The sequence below is a fragment of the Adelges cooleyi genome, unplaced genomic scaffold (genome assembly GCF_023614345.1).
Source record: "Adelges cooleyi isolate 19-005CV unplaced genomic scaffold, UGA_ACOO_1.1 ACOO_flye_CR_arks_rails_tigmint_CR_PRNA_2, whole genome shotgun sequence".
Classification (NCBI taxonomy): domain Eukaryota; kingdom Metazoa; phylum Arthropoda; class Insecta; order Hemiptera; family Adelgidae; genus Adelges; species Adelges cooleyi.
The window spans coordinates 9,721,405-9,744,669 of record NW_026095860.1 but is presented as its reverse complement, the minus strand read 5'-3'; the positions used below and the strand labels follow the sequence as shown (position 1 = coordinate 9,744,669).

Below are 23,265 nucleotides of genomic sequence, written 5' to 3'. Positions count from 1 at the left end.
ATAAGTACGTTAGTTAGGCTATGTCAGTAACGGAAGTATGAAAACAATTTTATTTTGACTTATTGACACAAAGAGGTACATTTTTTTTGGTAGCCGGCTATAATTTGTCGTCAAGATTTTTTATCCATTCTGTGGAGACTAGAATGGCATTAAACATATTAGGTTATTATGCATTTAACATATTAAAGGTTACAGGGTGTTTAAAAAGTTTGAGCAAAAAAAAAAAATAAAGTACTAACATAGACTTTAATAGCAATACATTTTTAAATGTTTCCCGTTTAAATGTCAATAGTTGATACCAGACATGAGCAAACTACTTAAGGTAAAATGTTGTATTGAAGCATTAGATTTACCAACATCCAAAAATTAAAATCTGAAAAACAAACTAATAATCAATAACAGCTTTAAAAATTTCACGTTTTTCAACTTATTGAACACTGTACAGCGCTGTACATTGTCCAGCGAGGGTGGTTTCATTCACTTAAGCTACCCCCAGCTTAAAACCATTATCTTGTTGAAATGTTCATAAAAATGTACTTAAGTTATTAGCTATTGGGTTTACCCGAAAGGATGAGAAAGAAAAAATAATTGTTGATATAATTATTGAGTACATCATTTTAATGAAACGATTATAATATGCATTCTAACATTTCTCATCATGAAACTCTCAACATAGAACGATATTATTTTATAACTTACCGAAACATAAATGATAACTTTACCTTAATAGCACCGAAACTCGCCCAGAAAGGTCGTAGGTTCCTAAGAAAGTCTTCTGGAACTCACAGATCTTTATATACAGTATAATGTAGGTACATGGTTTTAGACTGTGCTTGGTTGGCTTTACTGATCTAGATTTCATTAAATCGGTTGTCATAAATTTATCAAATTCTAAAATGTGTCATTTATATTATATATCGCACACCTAGATCAAAACTGTAGCAACTCAAAAACCATCTTTTTTTAGAAATCCTGAAAAACGTATTTTTAAGTTTAATTACTTTAACTTAAGTTAATTAAACTTTAACTGTTTATTTTAATAAAACAGTTTTGTACAACCAACATACGTGCACGTGCACTCCACTTGGTGTCCAGGCAGAAACTACAATTTTAAACGGTTTTGGTTGTTAGGACTATGGGATAAGTCATTTTTACAAAAGGTACCTAAAGCGTCATATTTTGGAGAGTAAACATAATAAACTTAAATTTGTTTTGTTGGTTCATGCAACTTCGTTTATAGAATCGGAATATACAAATAACTAAAAATACCCACTTTTTGAGTTGTTACAGATTTGATCTAGGTGTGCGATATAGGTAACCTGTATAATTTGCCACGGAAATAAGACACTATTGAAATTGTACCTACTATACAAAATCGATTATTTGTTTATTTATACTTATTTGTCAATTAAATTTAATGGTAGGTGGGATACGCGTTTATTACAAATGCATCAAGTAATTTCTACGGTATAAAAATCCAACTTAATAAGTATATTATTATCGTTAAGGGAAACGGAAAGTGCTAAATTTTATATACAAATAAAAACTAAAACGCGAAGTCACTTTCTGACTTAACGTCTTCTCTACGAGGGCTAAAAGGCCGAAATTTTATTTTCAAAATTGTAATAATATTTTATAGTTTTTTCTAATAAATCTGACTAATTTCGAAATAATAACTAAATCAAAAAACGGCCATTTAGTCAATAATATAGTAAATTTGAAATCGGACCAATACCTTATCTACTCCATAAAACGACTTCTACGAAAGTTATTTCTGATCAAACTTTGGCCACAACTCAGAAAAAAAAAACTTAAATAGTTTTACAACTATAAAACACAAAATTTTTTCTCCCTAAAATTAGTCGGCGTATTTACAGAATGGCTACTATACATTTTGGTCAAATATTGCCTATCATTTGCCCTTTAATAAAAAGCACTTTCCGTTCTCCTCAAACGTACACAAATCAAAGGCAAATGAAAATTTGGTAAAGTCGATTCTTCCATTATCATTGATCGCATACACACAAACACCATACAAACAGGGACCACGGTTGCATAGTATATACTATTTAAACGGGTATTAAGTATAATAGTGTTTCATTCCATTCCAAAGCCTTCGGAGTTGAATATAGCCGTCAACAATTTTTCTTTGAGCCGTCCGCAGTCCTGGTACTGTGGCAACACCAATTGATTAAAGCAAGTGTGAGCCTCGGGTAAGTAGTCCAACCTATTTGGGCCTTTGGTAATTTTGAAATTCATGTCTCCCATCCCGCCGACGGGAACACGATCACTGCCGGTGACGAACATTAGAAATTTTCGTTTTTGGTCGTCCGAAAACGACTCGACGGCATTCCAAAAATCCCTTAAACCCACAAAACGTGTAAAACAGAAACGTGGTTTGCATGGACCGAGATTTTTTTTTTTTTTTGGGGGGGGGGGAGGCTTGAGATTCTAAAAATCTTAAAACTAGTTAAATTAGTGTTACATTTATTTGGATTTCGACGAATCTCTCGCTAAGAAATAAAATATGTAAGCGTTTTGAAAAGTGCTAATTTTAAGTTTTAATGAGATTGCGTGTGGTCTGTTTTTAAGGAGTTTTGTATGTAGGTAATATTTAATAAAAAGTAGGTTATAATGAATTTCGACCATGTCAATATTAAGTTATCGGTTAATTTGTACAAGCTTAGAGGTATTATTATTATTTTATTTTAATTTTTTCTACGAGTAAAAGCCATTTCGGTTTATTTTATACCAAAAAGTGTCGACTACGTAGGACGGTCCAATTTCAGCTCTGTAAAGAGATTCGCATTCTTTGGCTACTTTACTATGTTATGTACTCAGTAGGAAACCGTTTTTAATTTGAAAATTTCAGTTTCTTGTAATTAAATTTGCAATTTTATCAATATTAAAACCTAGTTCTTCTACATAAAAAACAATCAAAAATCTGTTTCCTACATAACTCAGCGAAGTTGTATATGTATGTTTAGTGTATATATTTCAAAAGCTTGTATAGGTATAATAATCTACACTTTACCATTGAGATTTTTACCAAACGGCAGGAGACCGATAATTGTGTATACTGAAAAACAATTGGGTTTCTTTAACAAATTGGCAGGTACCTACTACTTACCCAATAATTTCATCGTCCGATTTATATCCATCGTATTCGGTGACCTTTCGCAGTTCGTGCAAGTCCAACGTTTCGGTGCCGCAGACTAATAGCTCGACTTCTTCCGGTATCAACATCTGTAGTTAATACAGAGAGGTACATATAGTATACAAATATGTGGAAAAATATAATTACCACGAGTGATTTGTTGGGTTTAATAAAGCTGTCATTAACGGCGGTTTAACTCGAGTTGTTAATGCATTAGAATAATAATAAAATAAAACCAATGTAGATTAAAATAATATCGTTATATTATTCGGCCATTCGGGTGTATAGTGAAACTTGATAAACGTCAATATGAATATTTATAATTGACCTCATAAATAACCGTTTAAATGGATGCAAGCTAATTTTTAAAAGAAATTTTTTTAGTTAACAAAATAATATCCAACAAAATTTGAATTAAAATTATTGATTTTTATTTAATATATAGTATTCTTTCATTTGGCTAATAGAGCACTATGATATCTATTTCGAATTTTGGGTGGTACGTGTTCTCTTTGTTCAACTCAATTGAAATTTGGCATACTTAATCACGTTTTTAAAGATAATAAAGAAATTGATGGGATAACAGGTACAAAATATAAGAACCACTCTTGTAAAGATATTATATTCAATGTGTTCTTATAGGCGAGGTTCAGTTTAATTTTTTTCAAAATCTCTTTAAAAAATCAATGAATAATATTGTAGAACAAACGCAAGTAAAAAAAGTGTCACTTGTCAAATATTTTATGATAAAAAACTTGGGTTAGGAAATATTGTCAGTTGTACCATTTTTGTTGGGTTTCATCACTACAATTACTACTTTTAAACACTAATTTAAATGGTTACACTATATGAAATGTAAAGATTCACTTGTTCACTTGTCTCTAGGAATTTATTGAAACGATGTGGGTTGTGAAATTATATAACATAAAGGTCTCTCCAGTAAAATTATACAACAAATGCACATAATACGACACACGTGCAGTATGAATTCAATTTAGATTATTTCCATTTGAATTATGATTTATGTGTTATAAAACGTATGTAGGTTGTTATTTACCTAAAGATAGTATAAAAAATGAGAGGGCTGAAATAAAAACTCACATAATCCAAAAAAATCGGAAAATTATTTGTCAGCAATGTCTTGCAGAATTTTTGACGGCGAATTCGAATCTGTTTGTTTTAAAATACATCAGAACAGAGTAAATTTAGTCTTGAAAAAGTGTTTGGTACCAAAACTAACAGTTTCTGTAAGTTTTGATGTGGAAGGCTTTTTCAAACGTACTTAATTGTTTGTACTATTTTGTATCAAAACCCACATGATTCAAACATAGACAACGACTAAATTCTAAAATGTTGACGATGGATTCAAGATTTTTAATCCAAATTACACAAGAATTATATTATGTGGATATCATATTATAATATTTCAATCTATGAAAGCTTTAACACATTCGAGAATAATATAATATTTTCTATTTCTACATTGTCCAGGTAAAAACCTCGATCCAGTTTTTTGTTTTTTCCTGAAAGAATATGTGTGAATATGTATGTCAAACAACAGACTGTTGTTAGCGCTGAAGATGACAACATCGTTGTCGTAACACGTGTACGCAAGAAGTGTATAATTTTTATGGTTTAGGGTTCAAGTATAGATTTTATATCTTTACTATGTGAGTATGTAGATGTTTTGGATAGTGTGAATTTTGATTTCAGCCTATGGAATTACTAATTTACTACCTACTTCAATAGTGTATAAATTCAAAGACTCACGATTAAGGCATTCGAAGCACAAACGCTATGGAAACCAAAATAAAACGCACGGAATTGTTCATACATAGCCACGTTGAGGACCCAGTTTAAGTACAAGTTAACGTATTCTTCTCGACTTTCGTTTGTCACTGGGATATTTTCGCCATTAGGTTTCAGTTTATACGTTTTGGCCGTTTTATGTTCCTCCAGAGACACCTGTGAATTATAGGCTTTTTACGTATATATAGGTATACAGTTTATCAATATTATTAATATACAATAATAATAATGTATTAAGCTTTAAAATAATCTTATTGCATGTAGTGATATTATATATAGGTAAGGAGTATGTATTTTTCGAAAAAAAGATATATTTTAGCGATTCAAAAATATTTTCTAAAAAAAATGACTACTTTTTCAAAAAAATAATTTTTTTACACGAAAACTAAATCTAAATAATATTGAAAAATAGTAATCGTCTGTCGATTTGAGTTATTACTCTAAGACTTTCATGTGCCTACCGAGTAAAACGCATTCCAAGTAAGCATGTTTTGGTAAAAAATAAATTAATAAAAAACGTTTTCAAATTATCTACTGTTCATCTTTATCCTAATTACATGACATTTTGCGAGAATTGCCTAAGCCAAACTCCTATAAAAAATTGGTACAACGTCCTCTTATAATATCAGTTGAAAGTTTGTTAAAAAAAACTTATAACAATAATAGATATTATAAAAGTATTTTTAAAAAAAATAGATTTTTTGGATAAATAGAAGTGGATAAACTTATCACAACTAACGACTAACATTGTGCAAATGTAAATATACGTTTTTTTATATACAACAATCGAAAATTATTAGTTTTGAATTTCATCTGAAAGATTTTATTGTAAACAAATTTAATGTATTGAATACATTTACTAAACGCGACCAAATAGTCTGAAAAACATGTTCTCAAAAAAAAAAAAAACATAAAAAAAAACATTTATAAAAAATCAATTTCTAAAACCGTACCGTTTAAGGTATAAAACAGTATTCTTGAAAGAACAGTTTTTTGAAGTAAGCTATTATAGTGTTTTTTTGAAATTAAAATTTTTTTAAGTCAGTTAGTTTAGTTAGTTTTATTATTTTTGTTAGTTTAAATTTTTTTTGTGTGATTGAGGGAGATCTTCGCTAACACATACATTGGCAATTAATTAATATACTTTTAAATATTAAAAATGCTTATGTTTAACTAGCTTGTTTATATTTATATTGATTACAAATTAAAAGCAAATGTTTAATAAATTTAATATACTGTAATAATATTATATTTTGTTGTAGAGTTAAAGAAAAATAATAGTAATAATTTACTCGCCATAATATACACATAGGACCTATGAAAGAATAACAAATTTACTGCTGGCACGAGCAATTATTTATTCATTGCCTTGTAGGTTACATTGCATAACAATTTATTTTGCAATAATAAAATTCCTCTGACCGAAATAAAATCTGTATTTTATAAATAACCGTTTGAAAATCGCACAAATGAAGTTTTATAGGAGACATTTATGTAGTTATTTAATAGAACTATACTAATTAATATTGACATTCGATTTTAATGTTTTGAAATAATTAAACAAGAAAAAAGAATGTTGTATAAGCGTAAATATTGTACTTAACGTATTTTGAAGACATCATAATACAAAGTTTAATATATAAGAAAATTAACCTTGTTTTAAACGTGTACCTAATATTTATGTAATAAGTTTATAAGGTGTAGGTAATAGGTGTAGTATCCGTTTATTAAAAAAAGAAAATTATGCCACTTATAATTCGGCACAAAAATGCATGAATAGGATGTTCCACAACAACAACATAGTATTTACCTATTATTCTTGAATAAAATAATAATTGTTGTCAATAAAACGAAAAAAATATGCCATTATATTGAGTAGTACTGTTTAAAATAGTGGAATGTATAATTTGTATACAACAGAAACAAGCAAAAAAAAAAAAAAACAAACAATGCCATTCGATAAACAAAAACATATTATCAACTAAATTTTGGGCTCCACAATGTTTTTTTTAAAATATATACAAAATATTAATAAATAATAATAATAATATTATTAAAAATAATGTAAAACATTTTATATAACTTATCAGTTTAGGTGGAAATGCTGAAACTAATTACTAATTATTATTATTTTTTTATTTCCTGTTTTAGGTACACGAGTAATAATTTTAACAATGCAAATATTAAACACACATACACACCAAAATCGATCGAAGTTAATATATTTTGTATGTATAACATAAGTGACATGACTTTTATATAATATTTCTTCAATTTTCCGTGGCATTTGCTAGTTTCAAAAAAACCGGCAATTTTTTCTTACGTTTGTCATAAAAATTTAGGGAGCGAGGAAGTTGACTTATTGTACTTATTATAAAACCAATATTTTCTCAACTAGGTATTTATACTTAGAATTTGATTTCTTAATTGGAAAATGGTCAAATAGTATCTAGTGATAATTAACAGTTTGCATTTAAAATTGACGGAGATGTCATTATTTAACTTGGGACCACAGATCAGATTTTATGTTATGGAAGAATGTAAAAATCAGTTTTTTGGGTTTATAGTTACCATTTGTATAGCTAGGATAGTGGTAGAGTTGATTTAAATATTAAGAAAAATTAACACATAACACAACAGAAATATAGTTGATTTATAAATTAATTATAACCAAATTAGGTAAGAGAGATAGATGTGTCTCTTCCCACAAGTCAGTTAGCCTTAGCCCTTAGCCATTATTAGTGAATTTAATTTATAACAACGATGCACTTAAAACGTATATACAATTTAATGTTCCAAAACTGTAATTTTCTTATACCTGAAATGTAAGTCCCATATCGTCTTCGACATTTCCTTCATACTCCAATAGTTGTTTTAATCCTTTTGCTACGTCCTAAAAAATATATTGGTAATTTCCATATAGTAATTAAAATGAAAAATATATTTTTGACTAACTCAACAAAACTAATATATTCGATAGTATTATTCGGTAGTATTTGGGTTATATTTGCATACTCTGATCTTAGTGTAATAATATAAAAATATTAAGATGGAATAGGTAATAAAAAAGTAATGACGTGATCTAACTAATTATAACGTATCTGGAAGTGAGTGATAATTTTAGAAGAATTCGAGTGACTTGTATAAAACGAAATTTACATAAACTTAGGTATTATAAATTTACTATAAAAATATGATAAGTGACAGCATCTGACTAGTTGTTTTTTTACATAGGTGCTATTTAAGCTTTATAGTTGTTCGAAAATCCTGACCGAGTTACACCTTCTAGTAATCATATTTCATTGAACTTTTGTGAAACATTATTGTTAGTTAGACAAGACCTCTTTAGTAGTGGCTTGTGTTAAAATAGCATTGCAAGTTAAAATTTTCAAGATACTATACAATGGTTTTAATTATTGTGAAATAATAGTTTAATAATGTTTAATAATATCTTTTAAGTATTTGTACTTTTTTTTTTTATTAGAACTTTTTCAGAAAGTCGGTTAACCCCTTATAAAATTAGTTTTGTTATCAGCCGTGTACAACAAATGGTGTGGGGGGGGGATCGTACTATTTTAATACACGGCGGCTGGTTGTCAGTATTCTTTACAAAATATTATACCGTTGTTATAATAAAATTTAAGTGGACAGTAGTCAAAATATTTGTACAACCATCAAATTATTGTTTACATTTTCAAATTTCCGTCAACACTTGTGCCGGTTCTGAAACTAACGCCAATCATATTTTGTGAAATAGGTACTACAAAATATCGTTCTAGTCACCACGGAATAATATTTGAGAAAATCCGATTGTTATTTGCTTTTTCAAAAGTGAATCTTATACTGATTTATTAAAGAGAACGTCTATTATATAGAAAATATTTTACAAAAATATTATTTTCAACGCATTTTGATAATGTCGATTTGTAATCATTCGACAATAAAATGATATTATATATTTTAATTGTGACAAATTAAGCATAGTAAAAAGTTTACTTAAAAGTTAAAACTGATACTTTTTCACGGGGAATTGTTTTAGAAAGATTATTAATAGTTTAATTCGTATGGTAAATAGCACGTTGATTAATTTCAGTAGTTTAAACAAAATGGATTTTCGCATATTTCTGCTATCAATTTTCAATATGTATATGTATTTACAGAAACAAAAATCATACATACTGGCATACCTATATAATGGTGTCAACTAACAACATTTAAAAAAGTTGTTTTAAAAATAAAACTTTATTGTTTATAATAAAAATAAAATAGTTAGTCAGCTTAATTTATCATTGCTATTTCTGTAATATTTGACAAGTACATTTCTCTGTTAAATGAAAAGGGACATCGTATTACTAATATTAATATTTTAAAAATGTCAAATAATTACGGTATAGAGAAAATCTGTAAGAAGTCAACAGTAGGCTCGAGAAGCTTCAGGTGCTTTATGTGACAAGATAATTCCAATGAGACCTAAAGGTGAGTTTAACAAGAGAGTAGTGAGACCGACTATGGTTCAGTGCTAAGCAGTGACGAGGGAAGATAGGATAAGACATAAATACATAAGAGGTAGCATAGGTGTGGCTTCGATAGCGGACAAAATGAGGGAAAATAGAACGAGATGGTTTTTGGGCATGTTATGAGAAGAGTGGAATCGGAAGCAATAAGAATGGTAATGAAAATAAACTTAGGAGGAAAGGGGGGAAACCCAAAAAAAGGTGGTTGGATGCGATTGAGAAATGAAGATCTCTGGTGTATGCAAAGTTGACGTGGGAGATCATGTCGAGTGGAGGTTTAAGACAAGGGGGACCGACCCATAAAAGTTGATTAATTATTGTTGTATAGTTAGGTAAATGTGTTATATCATAAAACAATAATTACCAGTTAAATACTTTTGTATAAAGTAATGTGACTGTTGTACAGTTCACAGCATGTATATTATTTTACATGATCTAATCTAAACTTACTAATAATAATCACGGTTGACAGAGTAGCCAAGCGTGCAATAATAAATTGTTGGTAACGCACCGGCATTATTTCATTGAGATCGTCCAATGTAGGATTTTGTACTACGCCCACGTTTTCGTTTGTAGGTGGCACCACTGGGGGCGACAACAGTTTTCTATAGCATATACCGGGAAAACACAGATCGAGTATGATTGAGTTATAAACGGCTAGACCCATGAGAACGCCGATCAAGTTGTATTCCCTCAGGTTGCTGTGACCGGTTTGTCCTGTGCTAAACCAATAGCACCGTGAATGTGGATAATAAACGAACATGCCATAGTCTCTGTGAAAGATTTCACGGATCAAGAGCAAAAACCATTCCTTTGTCAGACCGCCCATGTCCAGACCTGGTTCGCCAGCAAACGTGACTTTTAGTTTTTTCTTTAAATCCTTCTGTTTGAATGCAATCTGTAGCAGGAAAAATATATTATCCAGTGGAACATTACTGTTAAGTATCACAAAATAATTATGTTGGAAAATTTGTAAAGCAAACCACAAAGTCAATGTATTTATACTCGCACAGTGAAATAACATATATAAAGGCCAGACTGGAATAATTCGAATTTTAGTTTGAAAGCAGAGAAAAACACAAAAGTTAGACGATTTTTCAGCTTTCAAATTTTACTTACAATGCCTTTTAGAAAAATAATCGGTTCGAGTTGAAAGCTATAACTTTTATAAGAAATATTTATTTAATATGTCTCTACAAGCTTCAACCTAGATTTGGCAATAACCCTATCTCCCCCATAGAGGATGGACGTTTTTTTTAAATATTTTTAATCGCAGTTATAGAACTAAAATGCTGAAAATCAGTCAGAAGGTAGGACTTATATATAATAACACATTAAAGAAAAAAATCCTATGCATACAGATATTTTTGTCTAAATTGTTGACCTGTTACAATAAGAAATTGGCTAAGTTAATAAATATGAATCGTGAGTTTAAATACAAAAATAATCTAAAATGATTTGTAGTCCACGCTATTTGAGTTTTATACTTAAAAAATGGTAAGCAACTTACAAAACAAAAATATGTATTTTCTAATTTGTTTTTGTGCTAAAAAAACCTATAAACTCTATATGAATTTTTAGACCGGTTTTTAATTTTTTTAAACCGCAAAAACCTTTAAACTGATACATTATACCACTAAAAAAAATCAGAATGGATGTAAGCAGCGAAACTAACATTTTACTGAAATATGGAACGTTCTGCTGGAATTTTTTTTTCTCATAAATACTGTAAAGGTGAGGGGCGAAATCCACTTTGGGTCTTTAAATTGTAATCTTATTAGCCAACCCTAGTTTCGCTTATGATTAAAATTATGTCCAATAAAAAAAATAGCCAGAATACTTTGGAAAATTCTTACTGTGCTAATTTAGACTGTACTGGTATTTTAATAGTAGTACAAAATTATTTATATTATCCGCTTTATTATTTGTGTTTGTATGTATACCACATTGTCCATTTATATACCTACAGTAATAGGCATTGTGCTTTACAAAACAATGATATTACAAAAATTGACGTCTATATATATTATAATACAAAATATACATCACTATTATGAATTATTAGTCTTTCTAAAGGTGTTCTGTTATGATTTGTTTGTTTGTTTATCATTTATTCCTTTATTATATTTCTTGTACTAGGTTGTTTATTATTTTCGAAACGTTTATGATAACGGGAAAAGATTTAGTAAAATATTATGGATGAAAAAGTTATGTTTTTGTGCACAAGAAAGCGAATTTTATAACTTCCGGGCGTTCGTGTACCTACCTATTATTAATTAGCCAATTTGTGTCGTAAGTGTAAATTACAAATTAAAACAAATACTTGTTGCGAAAGAAATCATTACACACATTAAAAAAAAAATAGGTCATATTATTTTAGTAAAAAAAAAAGTAAGCAATAAGAAATTAATTATTAAGTTCTATACATTTAATAAGAATTAAATGTACAAACTGTTAATTTATCGCAATTGAATTCAGTAAAAATCGTGTGGACATGAAAAATACCAACTAAATTAGTTAGCCGATTTTCAACACCAAATTAGCTATAACTCATAGAAACAATAATATATATACAGGGTGATTTTTTTTATCATGAACCACTCATAACTCATAGGGTTTAATAAGGAATTACAATTTTTATTTTTTATGTTGTTTTTATACAATGTGATTTCCTTTTTTTTTTTTTTTACCCCCCTCCTAACTTATTTTTTTTAATAGTAACTTTAAAAACTTAAATGGTAACGTACATATTTTATTAACTTTTTTTGTTGAGAATAATGTACTAACAATTTTGACTGGTCGATAACCCGTTTTGGATAACTATTTTTGAAGTTATTAAAGTTTCAAGTTTAGGGTCAAAAGTTGGGTGGAAGGTAAAAACAAAAAAAAATGTAAAAAATTGAGATCACACATTGTATAAAAACAACATGAAAAAAAAATATTAATTTCTCATTAAACCCTATGAGATATTGAATGGTTCATGATAAAAAAATCACCCTGTATATATGTATATATATATATATATATATATATATATATATATATATATATATATATACTATAATATAGTAATTGGTATATAGTATGCATAGTAACAAATTTACCATACAGTTAATACAAATAAATCCGAAAATCAGTTGACACGATTGAAATGAATAAAACCAGTTTTCCATTACTTTTAACGATCGCTTAACTTTTTTACCTTTATTCTATATTTTTGTATACAACTCTGTACCTATAATCACACTGTTACTTTACAAAATAATTGTTTAATTTTTACCTCGTTTAGTGAATCTTGCACTAGATGTGATCTCCGGACGTTTATGTTAAAGAAAAATATATCTATGTTTGGCGTTTGCCGTCGTGCGACTTTAGACACAAGCGATTTTCTTGCGTTGAGTATCATTTGCTGTTCAGAGTCCTTGGTCAGTATAATTCTCTTTGCAACGATGCTAAGAATGAAAGGGTATTGACAGTAAGCAAAACTTTCATAGGGTCCGTAAGTTTGCCAGTTGTAATAATCGCGCATGAGATCTATGTGATCCAACGCTGAATTATACAACTCGGTAAAGTGTAATATGTTTGGTCCTAATTGATTGGCCGAATCTAAAATAAGTACAACAAACGCAGTTAAAAACCTAATTTTTTTTGTTCATTTGAATTCAGCGCGAAACCCGTGTTAATCGCATAAACAAAATCACAACACAAAATCATTAGTAAAAAAATCCAAAATGTCGATAAAAAAGAAAAAAAAAGGTTTGATAAACAAAAGTTAAAAAAAAAAATCTGTAAAATGCAAAAAATGTCTTTCATTTGCGTTAAAAACATTTGATTTTTTGATTTTTTTAGATGCTTATTTTATGCTTTATTCTGGCACTCTCAGATGGTGGGACTTCTCTTTCCTAATATAAAATATGAAAAACTAAGTGGAATAGAAATTAAAAGCGTTTGACGCAAAAAAAAAAATAGAACTATTTGTCAAATAATACACCCCTGAACAAAAAGTAGAATGGATAAAAAATTGTAATTGTAGAAAACTTTATTATTGACACATTTAATTATAACCTAAATCTAATTAAATAACTAATCTAATATTTTATCAGACTTATTCCCTTTATCTATTTATTAAGTTTTATTTTATTAGACTTCATAGATAATCGACATTTTTTTGTATGTTTCTTATAGGATATGATGACTTATTCCCTTTCTTAAATAAGTGATTCAACTACACAATGCTTATAACTTGAGAATCAAGTATTTGTTCTACATCAATAATCATTGATTATTGTCATTACATTATTCCACACTTTTGTTTAACGAATTCATAACAAACGTAGGTTACCGTTTGACCTTCAAAGTTACCCTCCGAAACTATATTATAAAGTTTCATTACATTTTTTAACGTCAAATAAAACACATTTTTTTTGGATATATATTAGTTGTACTAAATATTTCACATAAAGAGACTAAAATAATGATTTAACGTCTTATAATATTTATATTAATTTAGCTTTGATAAATGTGTACAAATCTATTGTATACATCTATACAAAATGACATTTATTTAGATTTATAATAATTATTTAAGTACTGTTTTCATGATTATATCGTAAGTAAGTAAACACTTACTTATTAGTGCTAAAGTTTTAATTGCTGATGGAATCCACCAAAGTGTTTTCACGAGAGGCGGTAAAGTTTTATCGACGGGAGAAAATTGTCTCAAAGATATAAACTGCATAATATACCGTATTAATGATCTTAGTTTATCCAGTTCCATACTAAAAATACATATTTTCCATAAAAATAATAAAATAATTATAAATTATAACGGCAGTATTCAACTATAAGATACAGTCAATTTATATATATTATGAAAAAAATATTGAAATATTAAATTAGAACTTAAAACGGAACGAGTGTAATTTCAAGTTTATAAATTAAAACAGCACCCAGAGTCTATAAAGAACAATATGTATACTAAGTAAATATTCTACTAACGAGTAACGCTTCTCCTATACAGGATGATCCCTTTAACGCAAGCCACTGAATATGTAATAAAATGATTCTAATTTTTTGTTTTTTTTTAGCGTTTATGTTATTTACAATGAGGAATTTAAAACGTTTTGAAGTTAAAACACTATTTGTTATAACTAAAAAAAACGTTGGTTAAAATTATTGACAGAATGTAGTTAGACAGTCTGCCTTATTTTAAACTTTATGCCTTTTGGAATGATTTATAATAAAAAGTCTGAAATCGATCCAAAAGGCATTACTTCAATTTAAAAATGGTTATATTAACTTTTTTTGTTTTGATAGGTTAAAAACCAGTTAAACTATCTGACTATCATACTGTCAAATATCAATAATTGTAGCCAACGTTTGCTGTAGTTACAATACATATAGTGTACATTTTGACTTGCAAATGTTTTCTATCCCTGTTTAAAATATTATAAAAAAAGAAAAAAAATTAAACATTTATCTTTTTTTAATATTTTCCAGAACTCTATAAACTTTAAAAAATTAAACGATTACGTATATATATACATATTTATTTAACTTTTTAAATTAAAAATAATTTTCTGAAAATGTTGACTGGTAAATAACCTGTTTTGAATAATTATTTTTTAAGTTTAAAATTTAGAATGTAAAGAAGGGTGGAGTGTGGTTGAATAATGCTAGCAGATAAAAATAATAATACACTCCGGGATTCTTCCTATCCTAAATTCTAAACTTTAAAAATAATTATACAAAACTATTCGTTATCGACCAGTCAACATTTTTAGTAAATTATTCTTAAAAAGTTAGTTAAATATACTTTCAAAAGTCAATAGCTCTCGAACTTACTAAAAATGATAACAATTTGAATACTGTAAAATAACATTAATAAATTATCTCCAAAGACCAAAAACCTAAAAAAATTGTAATTATTTGATAATTATAAAATAATAATTAAATATTTCAGAGAAAACTAGTGTTTTACCTTAAACGGATCACATGTATTGTGACAACTTCCCAAAAATACCAATATTATATACTCAATCCTAAGTATAACTAGACTTATCATTTGACCGTCTATACACATCCAGCTCTACATTCATAATAATTTAGCAAGTCATTTGTCTTTCAATATATTTTTATTCAATACCCAACGCTAACTTTGATACACCATTGATTACCGGATTATCTCAATATAGGTTTATAATTTTATTGTTTCCACTCAAAACGATACTTTTTGTTCACAAAACACACCTATTAATCAAACCTAATATTAAACGTATATAGGATGTTTACAAAATGGAAAAATCCGTGGGCCCTTTTTATTAAAAGCCGTTAATTTCAGTCACCATTATAAGGTATACAAATTATGACGTTTTGTCCTAAAAAAAAAAAAACACCAATTTACCAATATCGTGTAATACCTATTCATCTACACTGTACTTTCACAACGGATTGTTTTCATAATACAGGGCAGTACAGGCGCATTGCTCAATAAAAAAAAAAAACAATAAATAAATAAACAGCAACGGTTAACAATATTGTTAAGAGTTCAACATATTATATTCCCTCCACTCGGTTCGGCTGTGCAGTAAGTACAAGTTTTTGCTGACAAAACATTTTCAAATTGCACGGCGCTATCATTTATAAGGTCCGGTGCTTTACCGTCCAGTCACTCATTAGTCGTTTGTGCCATTCAGTAATCAAGTCGACTGTCGCCAACAAGTCTGTGCCATCATGAAATTGATTTTGTGCTTTGCTCTAGCGGTTGCCGTGGCCGCTGCCAAACCAACGTTGGAAGAGTCAAAAACACAAGATGACCAGCCATTATCAATTCCGATCGAGAGCGAACAACCAGAAGACAAAGTCAGAGTTGAGCGAAGCGACCCAAAACTCACCTCCATCAAATCAACCGATAACGAAGAATCTACCAAGTCTAAAGCCAGCGCGATAGAAGCATCCAGCCCGTTGGAAAATACCAACGCCAGGTAAAAACCTTATTATTATCACTATATATAGTAATGTTAATTAAGAGAAAAATAAGTTATTTTTAAGTTAACTATCGAGTGGCCTCTACACGTCCAGCATTTATAAACGCTGGTTGCATAGGCAATTTTGCACTTAAATTTAACGTTAAGCTACAAATTTTAAACATATACAGAAGTACATTAACACACAGAAAAGTGTTAGGTATCTATTTTAGTATTTAATTTTTGTTTACAACTTTTATAATTTATAACGTGCATGGGTTTTATATATGTGCAAAATCGTATTATATTTTCACGTTCCTTAAATACTTAAATAGTCTTAATAATCTGGCTGATTGTAATTTAAAAATATTAAATTAATTATTCTAAGGAATTCGAGTACAGCATAATTAGAACATTCTTTGAATTCTTAAGGATTAAAAGTATGTAATATGTATGTATTACATTATTTATGTGGATAAAATTAAAATTTAATTAGTAAAGAAATGAATATTTAAACCCTTGACCATAAAAATAATACACTCTACGCATAGTATGTATTATTAACCATAAGTTTATTAAAGTTTCTTTTCTAGATTAAAATTTAACTTGGTTTTTATTTAACTAGTTAACTAAAAAGTTGTTTAAGTAAATTTATTCGTTATTAAAATGTATTCAAATAAGAATGCTTCCATTTTTCGAAGTTAAATTTTAATTTCAATTTTTATCGACATAAAAATAAAAATACATAATATACCACATTATGTGTAGACACTAAGAAAAGTAAGTTCGCGTTTTAGTCTTTATTTGAATAAAATTTGGCTCTTTCCGTTCCTCTTAGCATAATTTCTTCATTGCCATTAAATTTCGTCGCTTAAGATGCAACACCCGATAACTTACTTTTTGATCAAATTGAGTTGGCAACATTATTTGATTTAAATTTTCGCAGGAAATAGACAGAATAGCTCAGATTTATTATAAAGTCAATAGATAACGCTATCATCGAATAATCGAAAACATAGTTATTATGTTATTGAATGGAAACTGGTTTTATTGTTCTCCTGAAAAGTTGAGAAAAGTGAGTTATCGGGTGTTACATCTTAAGCGACGATTTGTAACTTAATTATTTATTAGTCGTATCAGGTACATACCTTGGATAAATCATACTTTTATAATACAGGGATGTATAATTAAATTTAAAATGGACCTTATATAACTTCAACCCCTCTTTCCCACCCTCCCACAAAAACCGGTTAGATTTTTTTTTAGTAAATTTAATAAAACTATGTATTATTTAGTTGTCGATACATACAAATCATGTTAAATCTTTAAAATAAATCTTCCTTAAGTGTTTAATAGAAGTAGTTTTGAGATTATGACGAGATTTATTTGATTTTTAATTTATTTTACGTCATTAAAATTGTGATCAATTTATATTCCTACTTGTATTCTTTAAAAACTATATCCAGATGAATAAGAAAAATGTGATAACATTATTATTTAATTAAAAATTACGATTTTAGTAAGAATATAATATGACGACGGTAGAATAGAACGTGGATATTATAGCTGTAGTGCCCCTCTCCGTTTTTTGCTACAGTCAAAGTTTGGGGGGTTTTAAATTGTGTTTAGGTAAACTATGATTTTAAAGATTTTAATAAGAAATCATTTTTTTTAGGACACTTACTTCAGGACATCAACAAGTCCAGTATCTCCCATCTGCTGCTTCATACCCATCCGTGTCATACGGATCATCTGGTGCTTCATACCCATCCGTGTCATACGGATCACCCGTTGTTTCATACGGATCGTCTGCTGCTTCATACCCATCCGGGTCATACGGATCACCTGTCGCTTCGTACCCAGCTGCGTCATATGGCTCTGTTGCTTCTTATCCGTCCGTGTCATATGTATCTGGAGCTTCGTCATCTGGACAAGGGTCGTCATTCAGTTCCGGGTTCCCAGCCCCAGTGATTCCATCATCGCTGGCAAGTTCTATCCCACAACGCGGCGGAATCAACATTGCGAAACAGATCATTCACAAGCCCGTTATTACTGAACTCCAAGAAGTCATCCACAAGCCAGTGATCACTGAAGTCCAAGAGATTGTCAACAAGCCAGTCGTACAAGAAGTCCAACAAGTCATTCACAAACCATTATACATCGAGCACATTGGCCTCAGTCCGTCCTACCACGGATACCAACAACACATTCACAAACAACCCGTCTACCAACAGTCCGTGCAACCAGTGATTCGCCAACCGATTTCTCATGGCAACACCGTCCATTTGGCCGACCAATATGAACACGCTGTTACTACTACCACCACCACCCACTACTGTGCACCGGGCTCTCTTGGATACGGCGCCGGCTTAGCATCGGGATCTGGATACGGTTACGGAGCTGCCGTCCCCTACGCACCAATTGCTGCCCCCCCAGCTGTTGCATCTTACGCCGTGCCTGCTCCATCGGTCAGCTACTCTGCTCCATCGGTCAGCTACGCTGCTCCATCGGTCAGCTACGCTACTCCATCGGTCAGCTACGCTGCTCCATCGGTCAGCTACGCTGCTCCATCGGTCAGCTACGCTGCTCCATCGGTCAGCTACGCTGCTCCATCGGTAAGCTACTCTGCTCCATCGGTAAGCTACTCTGCTCCAGCCGTTGCAGAACACTCTTCCGCGGTTGTTTCCGCCCCGATCCCATACGGTTACGCTTCAGCAGCACCGTACAGCTACTCGGCTCCCGCTTCAGTGGGCTATGCCAGTTACGAACCGTCTTACGTTAGCTACGAAAAACCAACTGGATCCACGTGCAGAACCGGTAACGAAGAATCGTGCAAAAACATCGAAGGGAAAGCTGCAGAAAACAAAACCCAAGGAAAGGCTGCCGAACAGATCACCTACGACACAATCCAGGCTTACCCACAACAGTCTGAAGACAACCAACAACAGTTGTTCAACAACAAGCAGCAAATGATGGGATTATCCCAACAACAAATAGGAAGGAGCAGCGAAGATTCAAAGCAAGCCACGCCGGATATCGACGCTATTGTTAAAAATATGGAACACAATGAAAAAATGATGAAGACATTCAAGAACATGATTAAAGAAAGCATGGCCGAATTACAGACCGACAAAGTCAATCAACCGATGGCACCTTCAAAATCTGACTGATTTATTGATTTAGAATAACAACGACAATAGGCTATATTTACATTAATTAATAAAATGTACTTACAATTTATAATAAATTGACTGCATTATAATAATAATTACACTGTTAGAAATAATTTTAATTCAAACTCACATCCTAAACCAATTTACTAATAGCTGGTGATCGTCTTTATTTAAATGCGCCACTTGATTAAGCAAATGAGCAAATATCGGCGCACTGTTTTGTGTTCCAAACACTGGACACTGGAGAAGTACATAAAGAGCTCTAACTTCATCCTTTTGATATAGACTATACATAAAATGTTGTTAAAAATATTTGGAGGGCTGTTTATATTTTAAAAGATAATATAATATTTATAAAGTATGATAAAATTAAAAAAGAAAAACAATACTTACATTCTTTTCTTCTCTAACAAAGCGTTAACTATGGATTTTAAAACAGTTTTATGGATTACGTTCGGCTGCAGCAATTAAAAAAACAGAAATAAACAAATAATTATTAACAAAAACTATTGGCTATTATATCGTACCATATCTCTGAGAGCGTCATTTACCGCATAGATAAATTCTAATTTTAAATCAGAATCTTCTAATCTGGCTCCGGATTGGTTTGGATTGGCCTAAAATTATATTTAAGAAGGTTGATTTTAATTTTCGTTGAATTTTTCAAATGGGGATAAAATTTGACCTTAAAAAGTGCGCAGATTTCACTAAACGATTCAAATGATCTCATATAAAACGTTTGAATTGTAATAAAGTTTTCATTTGTGTGAGCTTTCCGTACTTCTTGTCTAAAGAATTCAACTTCAAATGTAGATAATAATTGTAAAAATAATCGTATTTCACTATACTTAAACTATAATAGTTACTTACAAAAAATCTTCCCTCGTCTCATGTCTAGTTGGATATTGAGGTTTTAATTCAGTCTGAAATGTACTTTTAGTACTTAAACAATCCTTTTCTTTGGAACTTTCACTGTTCTTAGAAATCAACACTGGTCTATAAGCAACGTGGTGGTCTGAATTATCCTGAAATTAAAATTCCAGTAGAACTGCTTCCAGTATAGATTTTATTTGATGATTCAAAATAAGAATAACAGCGTTTGGCCGATTTATTAAAATATTAAAATAATAATTGTTAAACTTGTTATTTATGTGTGCAAACACTTTTTAGACAAAAATGTATAAGCTTAAAGTATTGCATCTGTTCTGCACTCAAGTATCAATTAGGTATTGAAGGCAAGTAGGCAACTTTTAATAAGATTTTTATTGTTGTGTATGTTTTTAAAAACAAAAGTTATTGCTGCTAAAATTAAAAAAACAACTATTTCTTCGACTTTTATCATTAATAATTATACCAGACTTACAAAAACGATACCTCTCAGCTTCACATCGAAGCTAATATAAAACAGGTAAGTATCTAACCTATTTGGCGTTTTGGTTTTGCATCAAACCTTTTATTTATATATTAATTTTCAAGACAATTCAATTTCAGGCTTTGTACGTTACACATAGGTACCTATTTGTTTAATAATTGTTATACATTTTTATTGCTATTATTATTATTATTAACTCTAGTAAATTAATTTATAAATTCTGTTTGCTAAGGCTTAAGTACATAAAAATACAACGTACTATTGGTGGAAGTCTGGAAAAACTAGGTACGGTAGGATCACTGCACGACCTTTGACTTCTTGCTTGTATAGGGCTGTCTTCGTGGCCACAAAAAGGACACGGACTAAGACGGTCCCAGTAATCTTCCGAATTCTCGCAAGTCTCTACCTAAAAAAATCGAACACGAGTAAGCTTAAAAATGTACCATAAACAAATATGTCATGTTGGCAATAATTATTAATACATAATTCCTTATGTTTGAGGGTTTTCAGAAAAAAAAAACTACATTTTTAAAGATTTTTATTGTTTTTTTTTCATCATAAATTTACCATTTGTTTTTAAAAACTACAATTTGGCGACGTCAGATTTAGTCAAACTTACGTTTAAAGTTAATTACAAAACTTAAATTTACTTTGTTTTTTGGTTATTATTTATTTTAAGAGGTTGTTATTTTTTTACTTTATTCTGAATTCCCACAAATAGGTAGTCCCAAAGGAGAAAAAAAAATAAGTATTCTAATTAGTTGACATTTTTTATTTAATCCATTTTTGTTCTACCCATGTTCGGGCAGAATGTTTTGTTCAGTGTATTATAAAACGTACTTATTAATAATTATTTAAAATAAATTTTCCCGCCAAAATACTTAATAATTTTACAGTTTAGAAAAACGTCGCATTTAGGACTTCCCAATGAAATTAGAGCTTAACTAAATTATGAAATATGTATCTTTTTTGTCTAATATATATATATAAATATATATTTGTTTTGTCTAATTCAAAACTCAAAAAGTAAAACTAATAGTAAACTATTAAAAAGATTGATTATAATTTCATAGTTAATTTCGATAAGAAAAAACCGTTTTTAAGTGTTTACATGACAGAAATATGCGTTTTTATTTCAAATCGACTTAGTTTCAAACCGTACCAAGTGTAAATTTTGTATTACATTAAATATATATATTATATTATACATACATTTTTCGGATGGAAATGGTCTTCAATAGACGGTCTACTAACACATGGCACTACAGCAAAAGTTAATGTCCTGTTCAAGAAAGACTTGCGAACTTTGTCCCAAAGCCAAGTCATTCAGAATATTACGGAGAATAATTAATCTCTAATGTAATTATACGATTTTTAAATTATTACTATTGCGCTTGTTTTATGAATTACGCGATAAACATTATTATTATCAGTAACGGTTTATTTAAATTTTAAATGTTCACATTTTAAATTGTTAAGCATTATAGCTGCAGCGGTAGGTGTAAGCAGGTAATACACTTTTAGGTAAAGTCAACGTTTTGCAATTGACGATTTTTAACCCGTGTATTTTATTTTATGTTTTACATACGTCAACCATGACAACCACAATAAAATGTATACTACATAAAACGAGTCCCACGCTTTTCACCAAGTATATATACGACACAATTGATTTCATTATTTTTATTTAAAGTACATAGTATAGTATATATATATTTTGATGAGAAGTTCCGACAACCCAGTTCAAGGACTATCGATTATACATTATCGCTTTACCTCGTGCCAAATAAATATGGGATACACAAACAATATAGGTACATAATAATATAATTTATGTATACACAGATAATGATAAACAAATAACAATATGAATATAATAATATAATGGTTTAATAAAGTGAATTAAAAAAACCATTTATATAGTAAGGGTAGTCCCTATTTTGGTATGTTTTTGGACTTTTAGGTCATGGCTAATGGTTATATAGGGGTAACAATCATAGGGCACTAATAATATATTATATAGATGATAAATGATACCTAATAATATAATAGTTCTATGACAATAACAAACATTATACATAAAGGTTACTGGTATAACTATTTCCAAGAATAGTTACAACAAAGGCACACAATGGTGTGTAAATATGCAGTAAATTTAACATTTTATTCAATAATATTTTTTATAGTTTTTTGGGGCTTTATCGAAAAAGAATAATTTTCTGAAAATATTGACTAGTCAAAATGTTATAATTGTACTAGTTTTAAATAATTATTT

The 23,265-nt window shown here is 29.6% G+C and overlaps 2 protein-coding genes across 3 annotated transcripts; one reads left to right on the top strand and one right to left on the bottom strand.

Annotated features, from left to right (window-relative positions):
* Positions 1-1,490: 1,490 nt before the first annotated feature.
* LOC126833628 (probable E3 ubiquitin-protein ligase HECTD2) lies at positions 1,491-22,500 on the bottom strand. Of its 2 annotated transcripts, XM_050565070.1 has the most exons (14): positions 22,203-22,500; positions 21,250-21,396; positions 20,489-20,643; positions 20,304-20,406; positions 20,146-20,235; positions 20,012-20,076; positions 19,749-19,904; positions 14,110-14,258; positions 12,761-13,086; positions 9,992-10,378; positions 7,785-7,859; positions 4,928-5,122; positions 3,131-3,246; positions 1,491-2,362 (listed from the first exon to the last, which is right to left on the bottom strand). In XM_050565070.1, the coding sequence occupies exons 1-14, from the start codon at positions 22,314-22,316 to the stop codon at positions 2,098-2,100; spliced, it is 2,343 nt and encodes a 780-aa protein (XP_050421027.1). In that variant the 5' UTR covers positions 22,317-22,500; the 3' UTR covers positions 1,491-2,097. The 2 variants fall into 2 exon arrangements, with proteins under 2 accessions (XP_050421027.1, XP_050421028.1); XM_050565071.1 differs by lacking the exons at positions 1,491-2,362; positions 3,131-3,246 and adding an exon at positions 3,317-3,332.
* On the top strand, positions 16,138-19,713 carry LOC126833630 (uncharacterized). Its single transcript, XM_050565072.1, has 2 exons — positions 16,138-16,463; positions 18,121-19,713. Exons 1-2 carry the CDS (start codon positions 16,213-16,215, stop codon positions 19,613-19,615), a joined length of 1,746 nt encoding a protein of 581 aa, XP_050421029.1. The 5' UTR covers positions 16,138-16,212; the 3' UTR covers positions 19,616-19,713.
* Positions 22,501-23,265: the final 765 nt, after the last annotated feature.

Coding starts and splice junctions, on each gene's coding strand:
- LOC126833628 (XM_050565070.1), bottom strand. CDS start 22,316: ATGACTTGGCTTTGGGACAAAGTTCGCAAGTCTTTCTTGAACAGGACA. Junction 7,860..9,991: donor ATCTCAATGAAATAATGCCG/GTGCGTTACCAA, acceptor TATATTTTTTAG/GACGTAGCAAAAGGATTAAA. Junction 3,247..4,927: donor GTGCTTCGAATGCCTTAATC/GTGAGTCTTTGA, acceptor TATTAACTACAG/ATGTTGATACCGGAAGAAGT.
- LOC126833630 (XM_050565072.1), top strand. CDS start 16,213: ATGAAATTGATTTTGTGCTTTGCTCTAGCGGTTGCCGTGGCCGCTGCC. Junction 16,464..18,120: donor TTGGAAAATACCAACGCCAG/GTAAAAACCTTA, acceptor CATTTTTTTTAG/GACACTTACTTCAGGACATC.